Source organism: Ixodes scapularis, unplaced genomic scaffold (assembly GCF_016920785.2).
Source record: "Ixodes scapularis isolate PalLabHiFi unplaced genomic scaffold, ASM1692078v2 PGA_scaffold2__306_contigs__length_199485367, whole genome shotgun sequence".
NCBI lineage: Eukaryota > Metazoa > Arthropoda > Arachnida > Ixodida > Ixodidae > Ixodes > Ixodes scapularis.
Genome location: NW_024609857.1, coordinates 24768484 through 24793016, shown reverse-complemented (window position 1 = coordinate 24793016; position 24533 = coordinate 24768484). Strand labels below are relative to the sequence as shown.

The following is a 24533-nucleotide window of genomic DNA, read 5'->3' as shown; positions in this document are numbered from 1 at the left end:
GGGGCGGAGATAATAGTTTCAAACGCAGGCTCTTGTGAAGAGAGAAGCTGCGCACAAAACAAGTTTTTTGCTTTTTTACAGCAGTATTGGCATTGGTGCTCTTCTTGGAGCTTCGTGACTATGCATTTCCAACGTTTTTGCACTAAAATATGTGCGAAGGTTTCTAAAAAAAATTTTTTTCTAAAAACGTAGCCCCCCACTGTGTCATGGAGTCAGCATAAATAGTCATGGCGGCACCCGTGGAACAGAGCAGACGCTGGTCTATACTCGGCGTCTATTTTTCAGTGCGACCTTGCCAAGATTAACGCAGTTTCCATCATAATTTAAAAGCTCGAGACAAAGGAAACAAGGAGGACACACAAACCACCGTCTCATAACCAGCACAGCACGCAGCTGATATTTACTTTTACAACAGTCTTCATTGTCATCTTCAAATTGAACAAACACATCCTTACAGCAGGTACTCACACTACTCTCAGAAAGCCGTTCTGTTCGTAGTGTGAGTGCCTACTTTGGGCGCCACCAATATGCTCAGGCACCAATGAGGACATTATCTGCGTATTCTGCAGACACGAAAACCAAAATGAAGGAAGTAACTCGATACAACTGTTATCTCGAAAAAAACTACTAGACACTTAAAAATGGCGCTGCAAGTGGGATCCACGCAGGTGATTATGCACTTAGCTTGAACGTTCACCCTTTAAACTAATGAATAGGGTTCAGATATAATTTGCGATAGACCGTCCTTCCTGCTTATCGGGTGTATCGTTGATCATTTCAATTGATTTCGAATATTATGACACCTTAGAGTTATGCGCCCAAGAAAATTTTATTTACTACATTAAAATATAAAACTAGAAATGACAAGAAATATAGCCTCTAATCTTTTCTGTAATTAACTACAGAAAATGTTACAGTCGACAGTTTTTCGAAGAGTCTCGCACGCGTATGGGTCGAGAATTATTGGCTGGACCTTGACACCGGTTGGAAATAAGTATACAACTAATGGTGTGCACGTGCGAGCCGAAGGCAGTCATTAGCATTTTTGCCCGATGTCAAGTGTTTCCAAGATTCTTGGCGCTTCGAAAGTATTGGCCACGAATGCAAGTCCGATTGCATCAACACCGATGTCGATTCGTCAATAAGGAACTGTTAGCAAGACGAATGAGGCAAGACATGCACGGAGAAAATAAAATAAAGACATGAACACAACCAGTGGGGACTTTAAGGGGGGTCGGTCTTTCGATCGAAGATGGAGTGCCGTCGGTCTCTTTCAGAGGTCTTCAGCGGGCAGTCTCTCGGAGCTCATGCTACACTGGCATCCTGATACAATCACAGTCGTGTTACACTACCTGGAGTGTGGATGCTTAGTAGATAATGCAACGACAGATTAACCGGCGACTGGAAGCAATCTTACTTTAAATCTGTCTCTAATCGAATTGCTTGTCCTATACTCCGTTTCACGTTATGGAGTACCACAGAGAAGGCTAGAAGCGCGAGCTCATAGCGTTGGGAGCTGCTCTTAACGCACGAGAGCTTGTGCCGCCGAGATGTGCCCTAGAGCAAGGAGCTCGCGCTTGTAGTCTTTTCTGTGATACATCATAAGGTGAAATAGAGTATAGCAGTATGCGCGTGTCACGACTTGTGCTTCAACCATCGTTAAAGATTCCAGGTTAGCAATCGTAGTGGGCTGGCTAAATTTGCCAGCAAATGTGGTGACCAAGCTGCCCCTTTTCAAGGCACACCATCTTCTCGCTTTATAAATACACCTACAACAACTTTGACTTGCTTTCTTTTTTTTTTTTTCTTTAGATTGCAGTCTTGACCAGTCGATGCAATATCAATGACTGGCTTGGACACTGTCTTGTGAGATTCCGAAATTAACTTCACAAAAAGAAGCAAGGGCGTTGCAACTGTCTTATTGACTTGGACAATTTAATGTGCCTTTATAAAAAGAAGTTGTGCCACTTGCTTCATGTATACACTTGATTGGTTTGTTGTACTCCTTGTAGGGTCAAACTCGACGGGTCATCACGCGTCGTCACATACACCTCTTTCCAGAGATCGCGTTCAACAACACGCCGCCCACGTCATCTTCTCGGACACTAAGCGTAAAACTTGACCCGTGTCCAGCCTCATTATTCGATCGATCGTAGCCACAAGAAAGAAGCAGCCAGACAACACAGTCGGACTCGACGGAATCACGTGTACACATTTAAGAGTCCCGCGCGTAGACCTTGCCAAAAACCGTTTTAAATAACTTTGTAATAAAAAGTCTCCGGGAGCCGAGTCTGTCGAGCCGTCCCGTCCGGAGGCCTGTCGGGGCGAGGGTGGGAGGGGACAGCGAGGGCTCGCTGTCCCCTCGCGGGGGTCCTCTTCAGCGGCGCAGCCATGAGATCGGACTCGCGGTCGGTCAATACGAGGCCAACCGGAATCAGTCCCCCGGACGAGGAGATTAAATCCCGCGATAAAGGAGCTTCCAAGCCGCGACGCGCCGTCGGAATACGTTCTGAGGTAGCCGGAGTGTTATATACTAGATGGCGGAATCGTGAGAGTAGCTGTAAAACTCGACTAAAACAAAAAAACCTTGAATGAAATGAACTGGTTATTCGACGCTGGCGAAAAGGAAACGCGAAGGGAAAGAAAAAAGAAGCAAAAAATGACGAGGAAAAAAAAAGTATCATAAAGAGAAGTACCGTGGAAAGTTCGTGTCGGTGGGTTATTCTTCTGGGTCACGTGACGGACGGTCCAGGATTGGACCGGGAGGCGGCCAGGGAAGATCCTTCACGGGCCAGGTATAAAAGAGCCCCCGACACGCTGCAAAGGCACACTGCTCCACTGTGCTTACTACAGCTCGGAAACAGCTCCTCCGTTCTAGCATTCAGGATGTTGAAGGTAAGTTGTACGGTTCGCCGTGAGCTCGTCTTGGAGTCCAGACATGAAAGCAACAAAAAGAAGAGAGGGCCAGTAATGGAAAGTGGGGGAGGCACAAAAGAGGGGCTTTGGGAGAAAACGTTTATCATCGCGCTCGGTCGAGGAAGAGCTCTTACCGTCCCCTCTTCATGGATTCACGACGGAACAACACGAGCTACTATTTCCGGAATCTGGCCCAAGCCGCAAAGGAGTCCGTCCGAGGAGAAGTTTATTACGCGGATGAAGGAACGCTAGGGGCAGTCGTGTTACGAAACAGACAATATGGAGCTAGTAACTTCTAAAAACGACAACAAGACAGCATTGCGAATAAGACCTGTTGCGCAGGAGCTTAGTCTCGAGCTTGTCTTGTCGAGAGACTTCTTCAGCCCTGAAGAGCTCTTTTAGACATGGTTGCATCCTTACGACGCTCGTAGAAGCTTTATACATTAAAAAAAAAAAGACCTCTTGAACATAACTTAGTAATTCATATCTTCAAGTTCGTTTCAGACCCTGATACGGACACTTAATCATTAGAAGACAGCGAATAGGCTTTCATGTAAAGCATTTACAAGGAGAGTTCCTTGCAGGATTTAGAGACTATGAGCGTGTTGCAGCAGGCGTCTGAGCAACAGCGATTAATGCTGACTATTAGAGTTTGTGAGCAAAAAGAACATTACGAAATTTATAGGTTCAGTTTTATCTCCATATCTGTAGTCAATCAATGGCCGATGCTTAGTTACTCTTAACCCCCTCAGTTCGCCGCCGTCCTCCTTCTGGCCGTCGCCGTCTCGGCCGTGCCCCTCAAGTTCAACCCACAGGGTGACCTGGACACCGTAAGTACACGCCCCTCGCACTCCTAATTTGCATCCTTACTATGCCAACAATTGACCGACTCTTCTAAGGAATATTTAAAGGTAACAATTTTAATTTAAAAAAAAACAAAAAAAAAACAGCGCGCAAAATGACTGGAGGATGAACACGTGACAAACAGTCGCTGCTCCTTGCTCCGTCCTTTTTTTTGTCCAGTTTTTTCGTACGCTGTTTTTCGTTATGTTTAATGATCACCAAATCGACCGTCTCGCCAACTTAGATCTTAGTCCTGAAAACGGTTCACACTTAAAGTGCAACGTTAAGTCAGCGCTGCAAAGAAATCATCGAGCTTGCGCTATAACAATCCTGTATCAGCGCTGCAGGCTGAATGTGACCCCACCTTTTCCTCTTTACACAAGCAGGGCAGCGCTGAATCATCGCTGACTTGATGTTATCTAAACGTTGCGCTGAATGTGTGAGCCGGTATTTAAAAACATGGTAAAACAACTTGATGGCAACATCCCAAGGAATCCATGTTAGTATATGGCGAAACACAGTTTGATCGCCGCTCAGGATAGCGTTGAAACGTGTAGGTGTTACCAGCATCTTAGCCGGTGCTCATGATTCACACATTTGCTTCCTCCTCAGGCAGAACATCAGTTTAAAAAGCATTTTGGTCTAATGCCTGTAAGGTGTTAATAAAACTAAAGTCAAAGCAGCGACGGCAATTTCACACGCAGAGTTGGAACAACAAAATCGCGCACGACTTTAATATGCCGATTAATGAGCGAAATGGTTTATGGTGTATGTCGATGATGCAAGGCGTGTCTCTTTTAACGAAAACAAAAAATACTTCTCTGATGTAACTTTTTTGTTTACGGCGCACATCCAATTAACTGTTGTTTCTACACGAATCTACGGAAGATATACGTGATTTAGAGTTTCTGTCCGCTCCAACATAAATTGTGGAGGCATGACACTGAAAGAGCATGTTAAGGATTATCGTTGTGGTGAATGAATGACGCTAGCCCCATTTCCGAGCTTTCAGACTAGTGAAAGCGTAGCGCTCTTTCCTTAATCGCTTGGTTGTCCCGAGTTTGTTTCTCGTTTCTTTTATTTCTTTGAAGATATTTATTCGGGGATTACCACGCGGAGTACAAGGTTTGCGGGGGATTATAGGTCAGAAGGACGGATGTACTTCACCGTCCTCTCCCCTAACATATTGAGAGTAAAGTAAGAATAAATGACCGGCGCATACCCTTAAGCAGCTATAGATGTCCACTTCCCTTGCACGTGATCTGTTGGGGTTCTTTCCTCCTTACCATCCATGAATCAACGTGGTGCTATTCCTGTAACCGGAAAATCGCTGTTCATTGACAAACGAATTAATATAAAGGAAAATGTACGTCGATCCTAGCCGACTCGTCCGCACACACTACTCGGCGCAACGTCCGTCACCTGCTGGAAAACGCATACGAATGGGGATCTTAAGATTCACAAATTCTATCATTAGCCCTGCGCGGTGTTGCTTAAGTCGCAGACGCGAGCTAATCTTCAACAAAACAAAATGAACCATCAGAATGCATAACATCGCTAGAATGAGTCTATATTCTCCGAGTGAGGGGCTACAGGTCCTCTATAGCGCATACAACTAGAGTAGAGTACAATTACTCTAGCATTAGGGTAACTAACTGAATCTGCCAATTAGTTAATCTAGGCATTAGTAAAATAGCTGTATATGGGCGAGGCTACGCGCTTCGCTGCTTTACTGCGTTTTGTTGAACACTGGACTTTCATGGTTCCAATGCTCCGCCAAACACCATGTGTTTCGAATCTATTATGCCCGCGTCTTTCTCTATAGTAACCGTATATACGCAGCTTATAAGGCAGCTTCCTAATGCTTCTGTGCATTTTCATTCAACTCTTTTCTCCGTCGATCTCCCGCAGGCTGCCCAGACCTTCCACGCCGTCCATGCCGCCGACGACTTCAGCCAGCCAACCCCGTATTCTTACAAGCACGAGACCACCGGCGAGGACGGCGCCGTGACCGTGCACGAGGAGAGCGGCGACGGCCAGGGCCGCGTCAGTGGCAGCTACAGCTTCTCGCTTCCCGACGGTCGCCAGAGGACCGTGCGTTACACCGCCGACGAGACCGGATTCCACCCCGAGCTCACCACCAACGAGCAGGGCACCGAGTCCAACAGCCCGGCTGACTCGTCCTTCAGCTCCAGCGCTCTGCCAGGACCAGACGCCGCTCACGCCGCCGAGCCAGAGAGGCTTCGTCAGCTCGGTGCCGGAGGCTTCAAGTCCAAGGCATAAGCAGACCGCCCGATGAGCTACGCCCACGGCGAAGCTGACCCGGGATCCTTCGCTCTCCGATGACCTGGTGCGTCGAGCGACGGCCTCTATCCCCCGACTGTTCCTCTGCTGCTCTACCCGCAGTGAACTCGAGATTCGAAAACTGCCGAAGTATCAGCAACCTTAAAAGAAGAAATAGTTAACGAAACGAGTGTCGGACGACGTGTGGCCGGATGCTCCGAATTACGAAACATCTTGTTTTGTTTATTATTTATGCTAGCTGTAGATACGCGCGGCTTCTGTTCTTCGGACGCTCGTTCGGATTGCGGCAGCGTAAATTTCTCGGGTTACCTCTAGCTCTTTGTATTTCTTTAACACCCTGATTTGGCGCGGGATATCGCTCAAGTAGGACACGGGGGAAACATAGAGACCGCGTTTATACTGGGTTACGCGGGGGGACGAACTGCTTCTTCGGTCGCTTCTTCGGTAAGCGTTCACCGTCACGAACTCACCGATTTGACCAGGACTGTCACGAAGCCAGAACAATGAAGAACGAATGTAACCTGTCACGTGTCTGTCTTGTCTGTTTTAGTTCTAACTGGGTCTCATCTTTTTTTTTTTTTTTTTCCTTCACCTTCCTTTCGGGGAGTTTGTTGCGGAACACGTGGTCTTCGAGACACTTCCCAAGACGCTCCTCGTCTCCGCTCGCTTGCTCACTGCAGCGTCTGCGCCGGCGCTCTCTTTTACTCACTGCGGTTCCGAGCCTCTGGAACTCAAGTACCCAAGCTTTAAATTAACTTTGCGAGCTAACCTACACTGTACAAAGGCGATAACATAGTTTGAAATCCACGCTGTGCGTTACACTGATGGTTGTGAATCACTTGTCTTTGTGTGCCACGGTCTGACGGGGTGGAGGCACTACTTATAACATTCCTTCTCTCCTAGCTGACACTTTCCGTTTCATGTGCTGTGCATGTAACATATTTGTTGTGTCCCATGTCCCTTTCCTTTCACTTTTGTGTCTTCTTGTCAATTCCTTGTACTGGCCTCGTGAACTCGACAATAAAATAACGAAGCAATACTGTTTGGAACAGCACCCAACATGATCTGAATATTCAATTCACAGTATACCCATTCTCAACGCAATAGGAAACATACTGCTATGTTCTCAGCCAACCCATTGGGTATGACTTGAGTCAGCCTATGGAGTAGCGTATAAGACGTCTTAAGTAGACTCTGAAGTTGCACTAACTAGCGGTGCCTCCTCCTGGCTCGATGTTCACGAGGCCGATTTAGACTTTCGCCTTCCAGATGCATCGCGGTCAAGTCGCAAAGCTTGCTCGCTTGCTCAGAGCCATAGTCCATAGGACGAGAGCAGCAAGGAGGATCGGTTGTTCCGCCTCCAGCGCGAACTTTCTGCCTTCGATAGCACTTCGGCGTCTCGTGAGCCCCGAGCGTGCACACGCATTCAAAGCACGACGGGAGGCAACTAGCGCCTGCTGAAGGCCGAATGTCCCAAAGAGATGCCCTGCCGTTGCCATCCTGTCAGTGCCTGAAACGCGTCGTCTTCGACTGGTGTGCTTCCTCCAATGCACCAAAAGTGGTCTCGATACGGCAACAAACTGCATCGCAGGAGCTGGCGTGTCATGCTGTGGGATGTGGCGATCCTGGCGGCTGGTCATACACAAAAAGAAACGCTGGCGAAAAAGACGATTGGACGCGTGGGCCGCGGTCGTCTGCGTTTGGTATCCGTCGACTGCCTATACGGCAGAACAAGCGTCTGCTTCATCCACCTCCGCTGCTCTGCCACCGCCCGGATCACGGCAGGCATGCGGTGTGCCCGTTTTATGACGCCATCAGGCGGAGGTCGAGGCACCGCTTTTTAGAACGCGGAAAACACACCAGACGGAGGCGCGCTCCAGGCATTGTATACAGTGGAGTCAAGGTGTCAAAGCCGAGGCATTACTTCCAGCGCAATCAACACAACCCGTTGGGTTCATTTCCGCAACAGCTGGAAATAAGTATAAAGCGGGACTCTGCTTTGATGCTTCCCGTGAGGTACTCGAGTGACATTTGATTCCGTTCGAGTTTCCGATTCCTCCGGTATTACTTTCACATCTGACAGTAGTCGCAATTCATGGCACCTCATGGTCGACATCTATATTGTGTATGGCATCTCCAAGCGAAGACTGGCGCTCGAAACAAATCGCGCATGCTCACGCAAGAAGAGGAACTCGGGACGAAGAATCCTTTGGGACAATTTACTCCTCGCCACGCTGTCCAGACGGAAAGACGCGATAAACACTTCGCAGAGGTCCCTCTCTCAAAACGATAAAACACCAAGACCACAACCCTGACACGAAACGTTCTCTATTCGCATTTAGCCCCCCCCCCCCCCCCCCCCCCCCCCCCCGCCGCGGATTCACGTGCCTATCTTGATCCTAAGCCACCGTATAACCAAGCTGGGAAAGCGTGCCTCGGGGAGACTCGCCTTATCTGCGGGAGATGCGAAGGCTACCGATGCAGTTCGAAATGGCCACGCTCATGAAAATAACATCGCGAAACCTATAATCCCATCTGACCTAGAATTTACACAGCCGAGACGATTAGATATTCCATTTGTGGTTATTCGGAACGATTCAATCCCGTTGCGTGACGCCTTCTCTTGCTATTCTAGCTTAGTATGATGGCTTCGAGATACCTTGAAGCAACGCTGATTTGGGGGAAGAAACATAGCGACCTATATGTCTCTCTTCACTCGTTCAGCGAGCTCGCAGCATTTTCCAGGGTAATCTAAAGGTATCTGCTTTATCGAATGAGTGGAAGGATGCATACGGCTGAACCCTCTTAATTGGGCGACGGCTTGCGCCATCTAGCCAGTATATATAGTATCAATATTTAAATTAAATGCACTGGATCTGTGTAAGGTAGATGTTGACTGTTAAGCTAGCCTCTATCTTACATACAAAATCACTCCTCAGGAGCACCATTTAGGTTCATGTCTTACGCGACCAACCACGTCACATGTGATGACACGATCACTAATTACAGAGCATGTGAACGTATGTATTCGAAGTTTTTGTTTTATCAGTTACTAATGTCGTATATAAGGCATATCTGCGTGCTTATAACACTGCTCTGTTATTTGACAGCTAAGTCAAAAGGGCAGTTTTAATGTATCTAGATACAAATATGTTAAGTGAAAGTGGATTGATAGAATTGTATTTGCATGTTTAAGAACATGGAGCAAATCCTCTGTCCGAAACACCCAATATCACTGATTGTTACTGTAAAGGCCTGTTCACAGACGCACTGCAGCACTGACTATGCGCTAGACACAGCTCAGCGCTACATCAGCGCTCCTCTGCCTAAGACTGCGCCCTTTTTACCGGCCTTTAATTTCTACCGGGGGAAAAAAAAAGAAAGTGCCGATACCTGGACTATTGGAATTTCGCGATTCTACGTTAAGAATCCTTGTTACGTTGGTGACAATCGGCGATCTCGGCCCGGCATGTTTGAACATTCCTAGGAGTGAGTGAGAGTGCCTCTTGGTGTTCCAACCTTTTCGGAAACGAGAAGTTGCTCATCCAAAGGATAAGATCTGACTCTGACCTTGTGAGTGTGGCCACGAATCCGTCGAGCTCTCAGTTATCTTCAGTAAGTACCACGAAGGTGACGCCGGCAGTTACGTTTTTGCCTTTCCTGTTATTGATTCAGGTTGTTTGAGTCACGCTATACTCTCAAGCTTATTCCAAATAATAGTCTAGATAAAAAAAAAAAAGTTTTTGAATGGCAATTTCAATTACCGATCTCTGGAACAGGACTCGACATCGGGTCTTCATCGACCTGCCATCATGGGTTAAGTGGTTGATTTTGGCGAGGAAATCTCTCGGGTTCCTTTGGCCGGTCTTTCTTATTCTGTGCAAAGATGTGTCTTAAATGCAACCCCAAACATTTTTAATATTAATTTCATATGGTGCGGTATAAATTGGTGTAAAAATATTAAATCAGGTGAGCTGGCGATCTTGTTTAGGGTTGAAATCCCTGGGGAACGGCAAAAACGGTAGAAAGGAAGAACACAATATTTTCAAGATTTGTTTTTACTTTTGTGTTTGTCCTCGGTTCCTTTTATCCATCGGTCCGGGGTTGACAGTGTCAAAGAAAGTGATACTTTCCGTTATGGGTCACAAGAGATGGTACCTGGTTAAAAATCTAAAAATTTAAACCAAATTAAAAAAAAAAAATATATTGAAAATGGCTTAATGGAAGCACCGAGAGCATTAAACAGATACGAACGCGACGCAAGGGGAAACTCTATTTGGATTTTGAAACGATGCCATGACACTATTACCTGAGACGTTGAATACGAAATGACCACCATATCGAGGATGGTTTCTTGGGTGATAGATATCCTTCGAGCAGCCACTCAAGGCTGTGCGACTGACTCGTCGTTCGTTATAGGTCATTAACTACCTAGTTGCTGAGGCCAACCACCAAGTCAAAAAGGCCTTATCAAGGACAAGATTTTGTGAGTGAGTTAGTTAATTGAACGGCTCTCGAGTATCGGCCTATGAATCTGACGTTTAGGTAAAGTCAATGCCTTAAGTCAGCTAAGTTGGTGCCGCGATAATCTCAAGCAGATCCCATGGAATATTCGGTAGATCCAGAGAAACTGGAAGTTAAATAACTGCTTGATGCCTGCGAATAATGCGCGCCTTATTGATTTTTTTTTTATTTACATTTTTGTGAGTTCTAGTAAACATTTGGTTATCAAACTCTGTGTAGAAGTTGAGAATTGTGCAGCAGATTCGAATATTTAAAGTTTATCTTTCACTTCTACCAATTTGAACATGTCTGTGCTTTTTGCACTCATTACGCTAGAGAAAGAAAATAATGATTGAAGGGTTCAGCGGTCATATTGTAATAGCCAAAATCGTGTCTCACATCATGCACATCGAAACGTGACATATGAGAGGTATCTGTATATAATATCTACAAAATAAATGGCTGATATTTCAAATAAAATATAAAATGGAACGTTTTAATATCTATTGAAAAAGTAGACAAGCACACGGTACATTAAAATTGTTCATACAATAAAGTAAAATAAAATAAACTATTCTACAAACTAGCGAAATCGTAATCGTAGAATAAATTGGCATTGAAGGTATTTATATGCTTTATTTTTTAATATGGCTGGGATGGGGTACCTTTGTTACACTAAATAAAAAACCATTCACGACTTTAAGATGCTGCAAACGGAGAGAAAGAGATGATTTAAAAGTGGAGAAGTCACCCTGGGTGCCCATCTCTAGCAGGCTAGTCTGCACTGAGAAAATGATAAAATAATTTGCACGAGAGGAGGTGAAACAAAAAAAGAATTAAAGGGTGATTTTTTCTTTTTTTTTGTCAGGCCTACCGGGAAGTTGTGTGCATAAAAGTGGCCACAATATATGACAAGGTTGTGTCGCAACCGAACTACGTTTGCTCAGCTGGTGTCATGCCCCACTCACGCGTTTGGTAACACTCAAACTCGAAATCATTTCAATACAGTACATTTCAGTACATCACTGTCTCAAAAGCTTTCCGTGAAGTCAGGGCGGACGTCGCCGGTGAAAAAACCGAGCAACGTCGCCATACAATCGATGACAAATTCGGACCCTTGGTCAGCCTTTTAGCGCCATTTTATGGAGGACGTGTTAAAATGCCGAGGTCATGAAAAGAAGAGAAGAATAGGGCTGGTGAAATTCACGGTATAGCTTTGGCCTCAAGCAGCCACTTAGTTCTATTGCTGACGATAAAGAAATGATGAAAGCCCCTGATCAATGCAACAAATTGCGTTTGTATTTCACTATGGTCTCTTAATCTTCTTTTTCTCTGTTTGTTCATGCAGCCTCCCGAACAAGGCATCTAGGTTCCCGTCAGTGTGCCACCCCGCAAAGACCCGCCGACATATTGGGTGCAAGGTCAGACGCTATCGAACAAATACCGCTCCGTTCGATTGTCTCAAAGTCGCGATTGGGAGACGGCGTTCCACTGGAGCTCGGAGACCGACTAGGAATCACTAAAGCCTCTCCTGTCTCGCTTCTAAGGTCACGGTGTGAAAACAACAGCCCGAAGACGCTGCTCAAAATACCACCACCTAATCATCGGGGAGCCGATGGGAAGCGCCGTGAGTCTTTCCTTTCTGTCCAACCCCGTCCTCGGACTCCTTCCAGCCGCCTCCATATTAAATAAATGACCTGATAAAGGTCTCAAAACTAAAACAGAAGTGCCGGGAAATCGCGGCGCAACGCGGCGTCCTATCGTCGATAATCGAAAGTAAAGAAAAAAATATCCAGACAAAGCCGCGACGCTATCGGGTCGGCTGACGACGCTTGCGGTGGTGGCGGTTTGTTCGGATGCTCACTAGCTCGTTCGCATAAAAGTCAGTCTTTTTTTTTATTATCTTTTAGCCTTATTCTCTACTTGCAGAGTATAGGACGCAGGCATCCTTGAAAACTCCCCTGCGCGGAGAAAAGCGGGACGTCTTAGGGCTGCCGTTGTCGAAGAAGAACACAAATCTCGCTTCCTTCCGAACGCAGGATCGGGCTGATGGCACACCACGATACACTTTCTCACCCCTCGCGTCGACGTATATCAAGCCCATCGTCTGCGGCTTATGAGAACAAACAGCAGCAACCACGCACGACCGCCCTCCCCTATCCCTCCTAACCGACTTCGTTAACATGCGCGCCAAGAAAGAAAGTGTGATCCCGTTTCGATGATCGCGGTGACAGGGGAAGTCGAGGAGAAAGCGGACGCCTGACTCGAAACTACGCAAGCAACCACCAGCAGTTTCTTAGACGGGGAGGGCGTACTTTACAGCCTCTTTGTCGAAGATAAGGGCATAGAGGGTATAAAAGCGCGGGCAGGCGAGGAGCGAGATCCACTTTAGGTCTTGTTCTCATCGACCGCAGTAGCAGCCATGAACACGGTAAGGATTCGATTGCCGCTCGTATAGGCGCCTGCTCTGCCACGACCCAAGCTGGAAGCGCTCGGATACACGTTTCTGCACCGCGGCACCCTAATGGGATGTGGACGAGGCATCTAGAGCACGGAGGCTTGTCAAGAGCACGGGGATATGTGGCGGGAGTTGGATTAGGGACCTCCTGTGGATCTCCAGAATGGCAGTGCAGGCTTCCCCTAATGAACTCCCGATTTAGTGTTTTTCACACTACCAATAGTCACTTTAGGCTTTGTGGGAACATTGGATCTGGCAAAAATTTAATCGTCATAAGGGTTTCTCCTAATCACTTTGGCTCCCTCGCGGTCACTTCGAGCAGTCTTAGCAGCTCCTTTTTAAATTTTGATCGTATCAACGTCCGGCTTACGCCGACTCAGATTTTATCAGATAAAATGTCTAATTTGTAAATCTAGTGTACTTGTTGGCATACTTTAGGATAAGTCAATCAGTCAGCGAATTAATGATGAATGGTCCTCCCCTTCAAGTAGAGACTGCCACAGCAAAGTTACGATCGTTCTCTCCCGTTCGCCCGACATTCTGTAACTCTCTTTATACCGATGAGCATCGCAAGCCTTCGCCAAACTATTTCCACGATTATCTTTAATCTTGTTTTTCTCTCTACTATCTAATTCCAAATGATTTAACGCCTCGTTGCGAAGTGATAGCGCCACTCTGCCTTCGGTCCAGCCAAACCGAGTTAGCCCTAACATCTTCTCGCTTCCACGCAGCTAACCGTCGTCGTCCTGGCCTTGTGCGCCCTCGCCGTCCGATCTCAAGTGGTGCTGCCCGCGGAGGTGCCGACGCCCTACTCCTTCGGCTACGACTCCAACGACCTCGACGGTCACCACGGCCACGAGGAGACCGGAGACGGCAGCGGACGCGTGTCTGGCCGCTACTCCCTGTCCCTTGCCGACGGTCGCACCAGGACCGTCACGTACGTCGCCGACGAGTTCGGCTACCGTGCCGACGTTGTGACCAACGAGCCCGGCACCGAGTCCAGGAGCCCCGCCGACACGACGTTCACGTCCAGCGCCCTGCCAGGACCTGACGCCGCCGTCGCCGCCGAGGGACAAGTCGTGGCCGCGCCTCTTCGCCGTGCCTAATCGATGATGATCTATGAAGCGACGTCCCTCTCGTTCGTATGAGCCACCGACCTTTGCCTTCAACGTCTTTTGACTTTCGGATGTAGCTTAAGCAACTCGTTTCCGCTTGGACTCCTTCATCCGTGTCATGTCTTCAGGGATATGTGATGATCCTGGTGTACAGGTTTTCCAGAGGATCCCACGGGACCCTTCTCTTTGAGAATACTTCATGACTTGGTTATGTTTAGTGTGATTTGATTTTCGCAGCTAACTTCTAATTTCATTCTGTGAAAAAAAAAGTTTTGCAAGGATAGAAAAAGGATTTACGGTCAGCTTCTATGAACTGTGTTTTTAGCGTTTCGCTTTATTACTGTCACGGATAACCGCTGGCCCCTTAGCTTGGGGGTGCCTATGCCTGGTGTATGCGAAATTCTGTTTCTTGTGTGTCTCTCTAGTATTATTGTCTAACCTGGTTCCATTCCAAGCTAAGCAGTGTGTCTCGCGCAACTATTTATTTACGCTCTTGTCACGAGGCTTCCGCATGTTAAGTCATTTCGTTGTTCTGTGGAAACATTAAAAAACTAGCGTATTTTTCCCGACGCTGACATATAACTAAATAAAATATGGCCTACGGACACAACTCTCAACTCCCTTTTTGTCTTTGCGTTACCACACGACCGAGGGACCGACACGTCAGAACTTAAAAATTTGAGATCATGACCTCCGAGGTCACAATGTTTGCACCGGCAATGTCAGACTTTTCAAAGCGTCGTCAACCAATCGTCCTTTTTTTTTTTTGACGTGCATTTGTATGGACGTTTTCCCCGAGAGGCTTACTTATGAAGGTTTTGAACATTGCCTACAAAGTTAGAGCCGTTCTCAAAGACAACTAATAATTCAACAAAAACAAAGCGACGACCCATCGATTTGTTTTTGTGTCCCTGCTTAGTTTTCCTTGTGTGTTTGGTTTAGTAAACAAAGCACATAAAAAACTAAGGAGTAAGATTTTTATCTAAAAAAGTTAATAAAATCCGTCAGCCAATTTTGCTGGTTAAAGAAAATAGGAGGACGGATCGCAAAGTACGTCGAAACAAAACAGAAAAACCAAGATGTGCAGACTCGCGCGTTAACGCTACATTCCGTATCTTACGCGGTAAACATAAATAAATAAAAAAAAACCTACACCGTGATCGGGTGGCAATAGTAAATGAACGAAGAAGACTGTGGCCTCAATATTCACGTTACTTGCATCATACGGAAGAGGACCTTCGATGCCCTCCACGTCGTCGATCTGAGACAGCGCAAGAACGACCTCGGAGGTCGAGAGTAGTCAAAGCGGGGTCGCAAGACACGACATAGACGAAACTTCCAACGTGCGCGGGAGTCCCCGCAGTGGAGGCACGTACTTACACAGTAGGCGTACGCACGAGCGGCTTCCGCAAGATCATGAACAAAAATTGACACATTTCTTTTTTCTTTTGCTTGGAAAACAGGTCTCAAGGTGTGAGCTACTTTCTCCTTTTTAGCGCATCTGCTTCCGCATCTCTGGTAAGTTTTTCTGTGTTCCATTTGTCCCCCCTTTATCAGAAAGGGCGTTAGAGTGCGGTCTACTTCATTTTTGCTTTCTTGTTCGCGCATCTCCCACGGGTTGCGATAGGCATCTGTGCTCCCCCGTTTTCACTTTTTTTCAGGATGTCAAGGTTATACCTGCTTACCTGGTGGGCGACATGTTTGAGGTTTTCGTACCGGTACCTTATTCGTGTTGCTTTCCTCTGGCTTTGTTCTTATCTAACGCTCATCTTGCTAACAATACATGACATTCTTGGACAATTTTCGGCGTTTCGCATCTCCGTCTTGGTTTTTGCTTGATGTTAGATGCGTAGTATTTCTCTAACCCCACGTCTGGGATTTTTACTAGTCATCGATTGTGAAGGACTATTCCGATGGTGTCCGTGAAGAGCGTGGTTGATGCGCGTAGTCATCGTGTGCAATAAAGCAGCGCCTGGCAGCGCGGTCAAAGGGAGCATTCTACCATTTGCCCTATTTCCATCGGAAATTTCGGAGGTCACAAGTTTCGTTCATAAATAAATCCTTCTATACTTCGTCTCACCTTAGCATGGACTAACTGCGGAGGCTGCGTAAGCTCAAGCTGCTAGCCTTGACTGTCCTGAAGGGAGCACCCGGTGCACAAGCGCTCGTGCAGCCGCCGAGGCTTCATCTAAAGCAACGAGCTCGCGCTTTTAGCATGCGCGGCTAGCAGTAATTTATGCTAAAGTGAGACAAAAAAAATTATTTTAGTAACAACGTGATAGCGATATATATATATATATATATATATATATATATATATATATATATTTTTTTTTTTTTTTTTTTTCAGCGGAGCTGTTAAGCGCTAGTTTCCCCAGTTTTGTGTCCATGGAAAAATCAATCTCGACTCAACCCTCTGGACAGCTACCGCCATCTATGAGCAACGGTGGAAACGAGACAACCGGCTTACCGGTTGTCCGATTGCCGCCGTCGCTCATAGATGACGGCACATAGTACAGCTCCGCTGCTCTTCCTTTATCACCAAAGTAAAAAGGCTGAAAGATTTTTTTTTGTCAACTGTCCAATTACGACTATACCGACATTTATTAAACAGCCATTTTTGAAAAAAAAAAAAAAAAAAGAATTGGAAGCGCAGAATTGTTTGAAGTACTTTGTCATGTTATGCTGGCATTTCCGAACGGCATATACACGAACTCAACTCTGTTAAGTCACGCTGCGATGGTAGCAACGTTACTAGATTATCCCAGCTGTGGAACTCCTGCGCAAGGGTGCTGCACCCCCTCCCACCCTCCCCCTCTTACTCACTTCACCCCGCCTCCCGTCGCTTGAAGCGCCATCTAGATTTTCGTTTCCTAACTGTGTGTGCCATAGAGTACGGCGGAACGCCATCTAGACGTTGTGCTTCGAAACTTACGTATTCCATAGAATACACTGCAGTTAACATAGCAGCTGTCCGGCGCTTCAAACAATATAAATCTTCCTTTTATTTTTTTTTACAGCAACGTTTTAGCGAGAAAAAACGAGACGAAAATCTGCCTTCTCGTCAAATTCCGCGACTGGAACGGTACTAAAAGGGTCGGTAGATGTTTGACGATCAGCTTTTATGTATTTTCGGCCTGCTCGGTTCGTCCCAGTACGTTGATAGGTGCCGTGAAAAGAGAAAACGAGACGCCGTCGGACCACAATCGCTTGTGCGGAAAGCACTTTGGGTTAAATTCACGGATACTTGTGATCGTCAGATGCATTTGTTTCGTTCCAACATAAACGCGGGACCATCGCCAAATTGTCCGGACTATACCGGCGAACAACGTTCAGTGCGTCTTCGAGTTCAAACAACCGCCTGGTCGCTTAAACTGTCGTCTGGTCATTCAAACGACAATAACCCGTAGACCAAACGTTGACCCAGTAATTGCGATAAGGAGTAAGTGTAGGCCTCAAGACCTATAACGAGTCGTACGTTGCTTTATATGCTAACTATTTATTTACATTATTTACACGTTGGCTTTATGGACTGTCGAAGTACGACATGGATGCCCTGCTGATCACCCGAGCAGAAGTGCTCGAGCCCTCTTTGCGTTTTCTTCTTCATCCGCTGCCGTGGCTTATATGTGGTTGCCGCAGACTTATAAGTCTGAAGGTTGCTTAGGGAAAGTAGGCTCGGTGTAAACAGTAGACACAAGGATGTGTTGATCATTGCTGCCAGTAGCCATCAGCGATTTGTTATTCCTGATTCACTTGGTCCGATTCTGGTCGCGATTTTCAGTGTCGACGTCGCGCATCGATCTACCGTGCACGATTTTGCAGCCCGGGCGACGTCGCGACTAAAAATAGCGAGCAGGATCTGATCATTGTTTTAGCGTCCATTCTGCGGTGTTCACGCCAATCAATCGCCGCACGTCACATCATTCACTCGAAGTTCTGCGGTGTAACGATCCTCGTTAATTTCGCTCAAGTCACTAAAGTGGTAAGACATTTCCAGGAAGGCATAGAATCAACCATTCCAACGTGGAAAAGGACACAGGAAGTCAGGGACTCACACCGACGCCGACAACGTAACATTCCGGTAGTTTGTTGTCGCGGGACGCGGCGCTTTTTGCCCACACTCCTTCGCGCATGCGCGGCCCCGGTGTCGTGCCGCTAAAGGCGCTCCGGTTTGTTTGTAAACACGAGTTGGTGTACAGACTGGGTCTACATGAATGGGATCGGAGTGCGTCGAGTCGAGCGGGGACCAATCCAACGCCACCCTACTTCTTTCTCCCCAACCCACCTACAACCAATCAAAATTGTCCAACCCCGATTCGATGTGCTAAGGTCGCATTCGTGTGAATTCAATTATATTCTCGCAACTGGTGAGCGCACCGTTGCTGGGGGCAGGTCGAGGCAAAGCATATGCCACTGCAGAACCAAGGGTACAATGATTCAATCCCCACCGCTGCCTGTCTTCATCTGAAAGAGAATCCTACCGGCATATGGTCGTGCATCACCGCTGCGTCGTGCACGTCCGAAACCTCATGGTTCTGCATTTGCTGCATTTTTCATCCGCAGCGTGTAGCAGTGCTGCCAAACCCTAGCAGATCAGGGTAACGCTGTCTGAACATCCAACTTATATTTGCTTTTGTGTATTGCGAGGCTGAAGAAACTAACACTGCATTTTGTTATCTTGCGATGGACCGCAAGGGACGCCATGAACCGTCCTATAGCCAATCCAGTGCGGTCACCGTATCACGTGCTTCCACGTCACGCACACCACTGCGTCTCCCCGGAAGGTGCCATGACACTCACATGACATTAGACTGCTTTCAGTAACTTACAGCGTCCGCTGCCGTTCATCGTAAGGTGAAACAAAGAAGTCTCGTAAGGAGTCATTTTCCCCGGAAATCCAACAGACCTAGGTTCCCGCGTTTTATAACTTTATCGCTCCATCACCAATTCTAAAAAACAATATATATATAAAAAAAAAGAAATATGTCGAGGCATGGAAGGGCGCACATTTATTCAAGATTTTATGCAATGAGGTTGAAGATAATACGCCCGCGTCGGATTCCATGGGGCAGGATTTCTACGGTTGCATAAAAACGATTCGCCGTAGACACCTCGATCATTACATATGGAAGGAATGACCGAACCGGCGAATTCCTCGAAGCCTTTGAACTCGCCGGTAAGAGGGGGCAAAGGGGTGCAGCAACATGGCGTCTAATGTGCGCAGCTTTAAATTGGGAGGCCAAGTGGGGTCAGCCTTCAAGGAATGCGGTCCATTCTCGACCGCCGCTGTAACACGTCACATGAAAGTGGTACCGCATGCGTTGGAACATGTCAGGCGCACTTTGATAGTTCATGTTGTAACACCTCGAATCCCGCGAGGAGGTCGCCCCTATAAGTATTTATACCTGCTAGAGTAGGAAGATTGTCTGGAGTTCCTTGGAGTTGTTGGCACCCTCATGGGAACGTACTCCTCAAATTGCCTTTCGGATGCTTAGAAATGCATAACAATAGAATTAACCTTATTCCTTTCATCAGTTACGGAGACGTTACGTTTGTTGGTGATGACAGCATCCTGTCAAGACTCTCAACCACAACGCCACACAGGTCTAATCGTCATGTTCGCGCCTAAAACTCCAGAAACTGTGCTAACGAAACTGAGTAGCATATAACGTTCCAGAGCGCTCGATGAAATCATTCCCGAAGGCGTCATACCCATAAGATATATATCCTACGCCTAAATCTCATCGCTGTTGATACTCGAAATGGTCAATCAACCAACGCACTTCTCCGTCTTAGCAGCGTCTGTGGCATTCAAGTCACACCTTATGAACCACGAAATAGCTCCTCTGTTGTCGGTGTCATCAAGAACGTCTCCTCTGACATATCATGCATGTATATACTCATTGCATTATCATCTAGACGCGGCACCGCGGGCCTCCATGGTGTGCGGGCGGCTGCTTTTCCGCGGTGCCGCGGCTCTCCAGACCCAAATAAATAAAGATTAAAAGATTAAACATACGCTGATGAAGGACTGTAGCTGTACGAATCGTATTTCTATCCCCATGCTTACTGAGGCACGTAACGCCAGCATAATTAAGAAACCCAGTGACGCCTTTCAAGGATTGCCCTATCCAGTGCTCTAAATGCGGAAGCTTTGGCCATCGTCCTTCTGTCCCCTCTCCCCTTCCCTACTACAGAGAAGCCTGTTAGAGCGCTAAGCTGAGACTAAACTCTCTGTTTTTATAGAGATATTCTTTCTCTCTCTTTAAACTGGTTGTGCCACTCTGGAGATGTATGCATCAGGAAACCGGATTTCTCATTCAATAAAACTCTATATGATCCGAAAAAAAAAAAAGTGTCTTGCTGTCACTATACTTCGTTTCACCTTATGTTGTACCGCAGCGAAGGCTAGAAGCACGAGCTCATAGCGTTGGCAGCCGCTCTTGAGTCACGAGAGCTTGAGCCGCCGAGATGGGCCCCAGAGCAAGGAGCTCGCGCTTCTAGCCTTTCCTGCGGTACATCATAAGGTGAAACAGAGTATAGGGTTCCTCTATAGGCTCCCTACGGGAGCCAGAGTTGTGCGTTCAACCATCTTGAAATTCTAAGTTATGCGGGAAAGCCACCCCTCGCTCGTGTAGGAGCCGTGCTCTGTTGATTGCGGTCGGTCACGTGACTGAATTCGGCGAATAGCGCCACCTCGCGCTCCGCCGCGCGTGAAAAACATTAAAGGAGGAGAAGGAGGCAAAAGGCGGGGGAACATACGCCGGGCCGCGTGCAACGTCAGCGAAGCGACCGTATCGGTACCTTTCCTGCACGGTAAAAGATTCTTTGCTCCTCACGTGATCGATCTCGGCGAATAGCGGTGCGGCGGCACGTGGAAAGCAAGCGCGCAACTCTGACTCCCGTAGGGAGCCTATCCAGGAACTCTAGCTGACACGCGCTCACTAACGACATACAAACAACAGATTCATAATATCAGTCCTCCGAAACAAAAACACCTTGGAAACATGCAATAAAGTTGAGAATGTGACATTTTCGCCAATTAAAACTGAATTAGAAAAAAATAAATAGAAGAAGAAGCTTCGGAGATGGTGCGGCGCCCGACGTCGCAGTTGCGAATTTGCAATCAAAATCTCTTCATGTGGATCGGGCTTGATACACTTTTCATTATATTCGAACCTGACGCTTCTTCCTTGAGTGCTGGTCTGTCTCACCTAAGCGATTCGAAGCATCCATGCAAAATTCAAGTTTTGTTCGAACATTTCCATACAATGAAGCACTCATCGAAAAGCAGGTCTAAGTCTCGTAATATTACGCAGCACATATGGCGTAGAGCGCTATCTATGCTCGCCGCACGCGCGTTAAATGAATGTGATTCAGCGGTGTAAACACCGAGGTCCCCGTGCATGAACTCTCCACAAAAGAAATTTAGAAGTGCTTGCGGTGCCAGTGTAATAAAAACTGCTTTAGGGCCTTAGGAAAGTCATTTGTGGGCTGCAGGTTTACAGTACACGAACCCGTGGAGAAGACATGGCCAATAAACAAATTAGAAAACGAAAGTTGTTAGCAAGTGTCCTGCGTAACCAGATTTGAGAACTTAGAAATAAAAGCGAAAATTGCCTTATTAGGCATATTTCGTTTTCCTAAGCTCGAGGAGTAAGAATATTAACACGTCACTAGTTCTATATATGCTCAGAAATTTTACAAAAAAAAATGCATTTTTAATTATGTGCATAAAGCGGATAGTAACAGAATATCTAGACACAAAGATAAAAAAGACAAAAAAAGACTAAGTATTCGATTGCATTCCTTTTTCTTTTTTTAGAGATCTACAATAGTAACTAAGAAACATTTGAGTCGTGCTAGGTGTGCGAAATTCGATGTTGGTTTTAACATTTTCTATTTTATGCGCTATGATTGGTTCATTATGCATCAAAATGTTAGCGAGAATGGCTAAGAATATAACTTCGAAATCGTATTTACCCCTTCTGTATAAATGAGTTCGCGGGTGGCTCCATGGACGAACAGTTTATTCTCGCGCCCGTCATATCATGGTTACTGTTGTTACTATCGTTATTAAAGTTGTTATTATTAACATTATCACGATCGTCACCACCATCATCCTCACCAAGCGCGTAAAAGGCGTCGGGGCCCTGGGTTTTTCGCTTTTTCGCAACAAAACCCCAAGCAATGGACATCACTTTTTTTTTTTACCCCCAAACATTTATCGTTACACCACAGGCTAGTGGGATATGCACTGTTTTAGTGCGAAGAGCTCTAGTAAGTCATAAGGGACCTGGCAATCGCTTCGTATAGCTTGCGCCTCAGGGTAGGCAATATTGCACACCTCACCCGAGCACAATTATAGTTTGTGGAGCAATGAGGACGGCGTAGACTGGACATCCTGCGTTTGGGTATGGACCAACTCAATCCTCTGACGCCACGTCACTGTGGTGGCGCTGCTGTCGGAGCTGCGCATGCGCAGATGCTCCACCTCAGGCGACTTTGGTTTCCGCGCACGCGCAATGCCCACACCCGGTGTGGGCAAACGCGGGCTTGTTTGGAAACAGTGTTGGTCAATACGAACGCTGCTGTTTCTTTTTACGTTCCCCACTATACTCCGTATAACTTTAAGTCCGGTTGCGGCCCGACGCTACGAGACGAGGAAGCCAATCAACCAAGGCCAAAAGTGCATCGTCGCGGCGCGCTCGTTGTCTTTGTGGGTTTAGCTATCACTACTAGCGAAACCAATCGCAACAAAAAAGAAAAAAAATGCGCAGGATTGCTGCGCAGTTTTTGTGCGTGATTGCACTCTAAAAAAGTTTGTGCGTCTACTTTCACGTTCAGCACTCGGAGAGCCAATCAGCGCAACTTACGGAGGCAGCTCAGCGAATGACGATGCCGAAACATATGTTTAGACCAAACAACGGACACTGAGTTGTGACATTAAGCAATGCAAAACGTCACGCTTGCATTGCTTAATGTAAAAACTCCGCGTTTTTTGGTCTAAACAGATGTTTCGGCATCGGCATTCGCTGAGTTGCCTCCGTAAGTTACGCTGATTGGTTCTCCGAGTGTTGTGCGCGAAAGTACACGCACAGACGTTTTTTTAGAGTGTGGTTTTGTCGGTTATAGCAGACGTACAAAGACGACGAGCGCCGAGCGCCATGACGAATCACTTTTTATGCCGCCTGATTGGCTCCATTTGATCGTAGCGGCAGCTGCTTTCGGACTTGTAAAACGGAGCGTTTTCCTTTCTATTTCTTTTCTGGTTCCTTGCTTTCTCTTGCCCTTACTCTCTTTCATTTTCTTTGTCTCTTTCTCCCTATCTCTCTCTGTCTCCACAATCTTCCTTCCTTCTTTTTTTTTTCTTTTCTTTTGCCTTTTCCGCAGGAACGACCTCTCTCTCCCCCCGCGTGTCCTAGTGTGTTTCGCTCTCTCTCCCTTTCTCTCCGAACCAGACCAGCGTGGCCAGCTAAATTAAGTTGCACGCCACGTCGCCAGTCGTCTAGTTGCGGGAGCAGCCACGCGATGTCGCGCAGTTGGCAGTGCCATGGCTGACACCGCCGCACTGACAGCCACGACGGTGTAGTGGTATTATAGAACGCGTTCCCTAGGTGGCGCTAAGCGCACAATTCTAAACACTGGAAATACCTGAATTTTTTTTTTGTTATGATATGTCATCACTCATGGCCGAATTCCGCACTTTGCCGATTAAATACAGTATCTGCGCATATCTGGTATGTGTGCTTTCTCTCGGGAGGCTCACGTTTTCTGTGCGTCGTTATATCTAGTGAGGTATTATTACTCTCTATGAATGTTTTTTAAAATAATTTTTCTTTTTGTTATACTTTAAAATAATGTTTGATATGTTGCAGTTTGTTTTTACTTATATTTTAGCATTCCTTATTTTTACATAATAAACCTCCCTCCTTTTCTGGATGCCCACGAATGGGCTACAAATGTGTTAGGAATAAATAAATATTCATTCTATTCATTCATTATGGTGGCTTTGCTCTTGATGATCATAAAACACAATGTGCAGAAGCAATATGCAACCAGATCAAACTTTTGTGGTTAGCAGAATCACTGTTATGGATGTCGAGAAGAAGAGATAGGCTTTCCGTGTGTCGTAATTATCAAATGCAAAAAAGCAGGTTTTTTTTTTCCTTCTCAGAGCATGTTCTAGATTTTTAGCCAATCAGTCTACGATATAGTGGGTGATATATATGGTAAATATTAGAAAGCCGATTATATAGACTCCTCAAAATGACTTGGGATGTGTTTTTCTAAGAATATTCCAAGGGTTTGCAACTTTATCAGTTCATCGGGTTATGCGCCATTACATCAAACGAGACTTGTTTTATTTAAATAATCTATGTCTATGCTTC

General features: G+C 46.4%; 2 protein-coding genes across 2 annotated transcripts; both read left to right on the top strand.

Annotated features, from left to right (window-relative positions):
- Positions 1 to 2420: 2420 nt before the first annotated feature.
- LOC120846721 (cuticle protein 10.9) lies at positions 2421 to 7117 on the top strand. The gene is made up of 3 exons (XM_040218579.2): positions 2421 to 2895; positions 3669 to 3746; positions 5671 to 7117. Exons 1-3 carry the CDS (start codon positions 2887 to 2889, stop codon positions 6040 to 6042), a joined length of 459 nt encoding a protein of 152 aa, XP_040074513.2. The 5' UTR covers positions 2421 to 2886; the 3' UTR covers positions 6043 to 7117.
- Positions 7118 to 12988: 5871 nt separating this feature from the next.
- On the top strand, positions 12989 to 14130 carry LOC8026840 (cuticle protein 10.9). The gene is made up of 2 exons (XM_040503914.1): positions 12989 to 12997; positions 13756 to 14130. The coding sequence occupies exons 1-2, from the start codon at positions 12989 to 12991 to the stop codon at positions 14128 to 14130; spliced, it is 384 nt and encodes a 127-aa protein (XP_040359848.1).
- The last annotated feature ends 10403 nt before the right edge of the window (positions 14131 to 24533 follow it).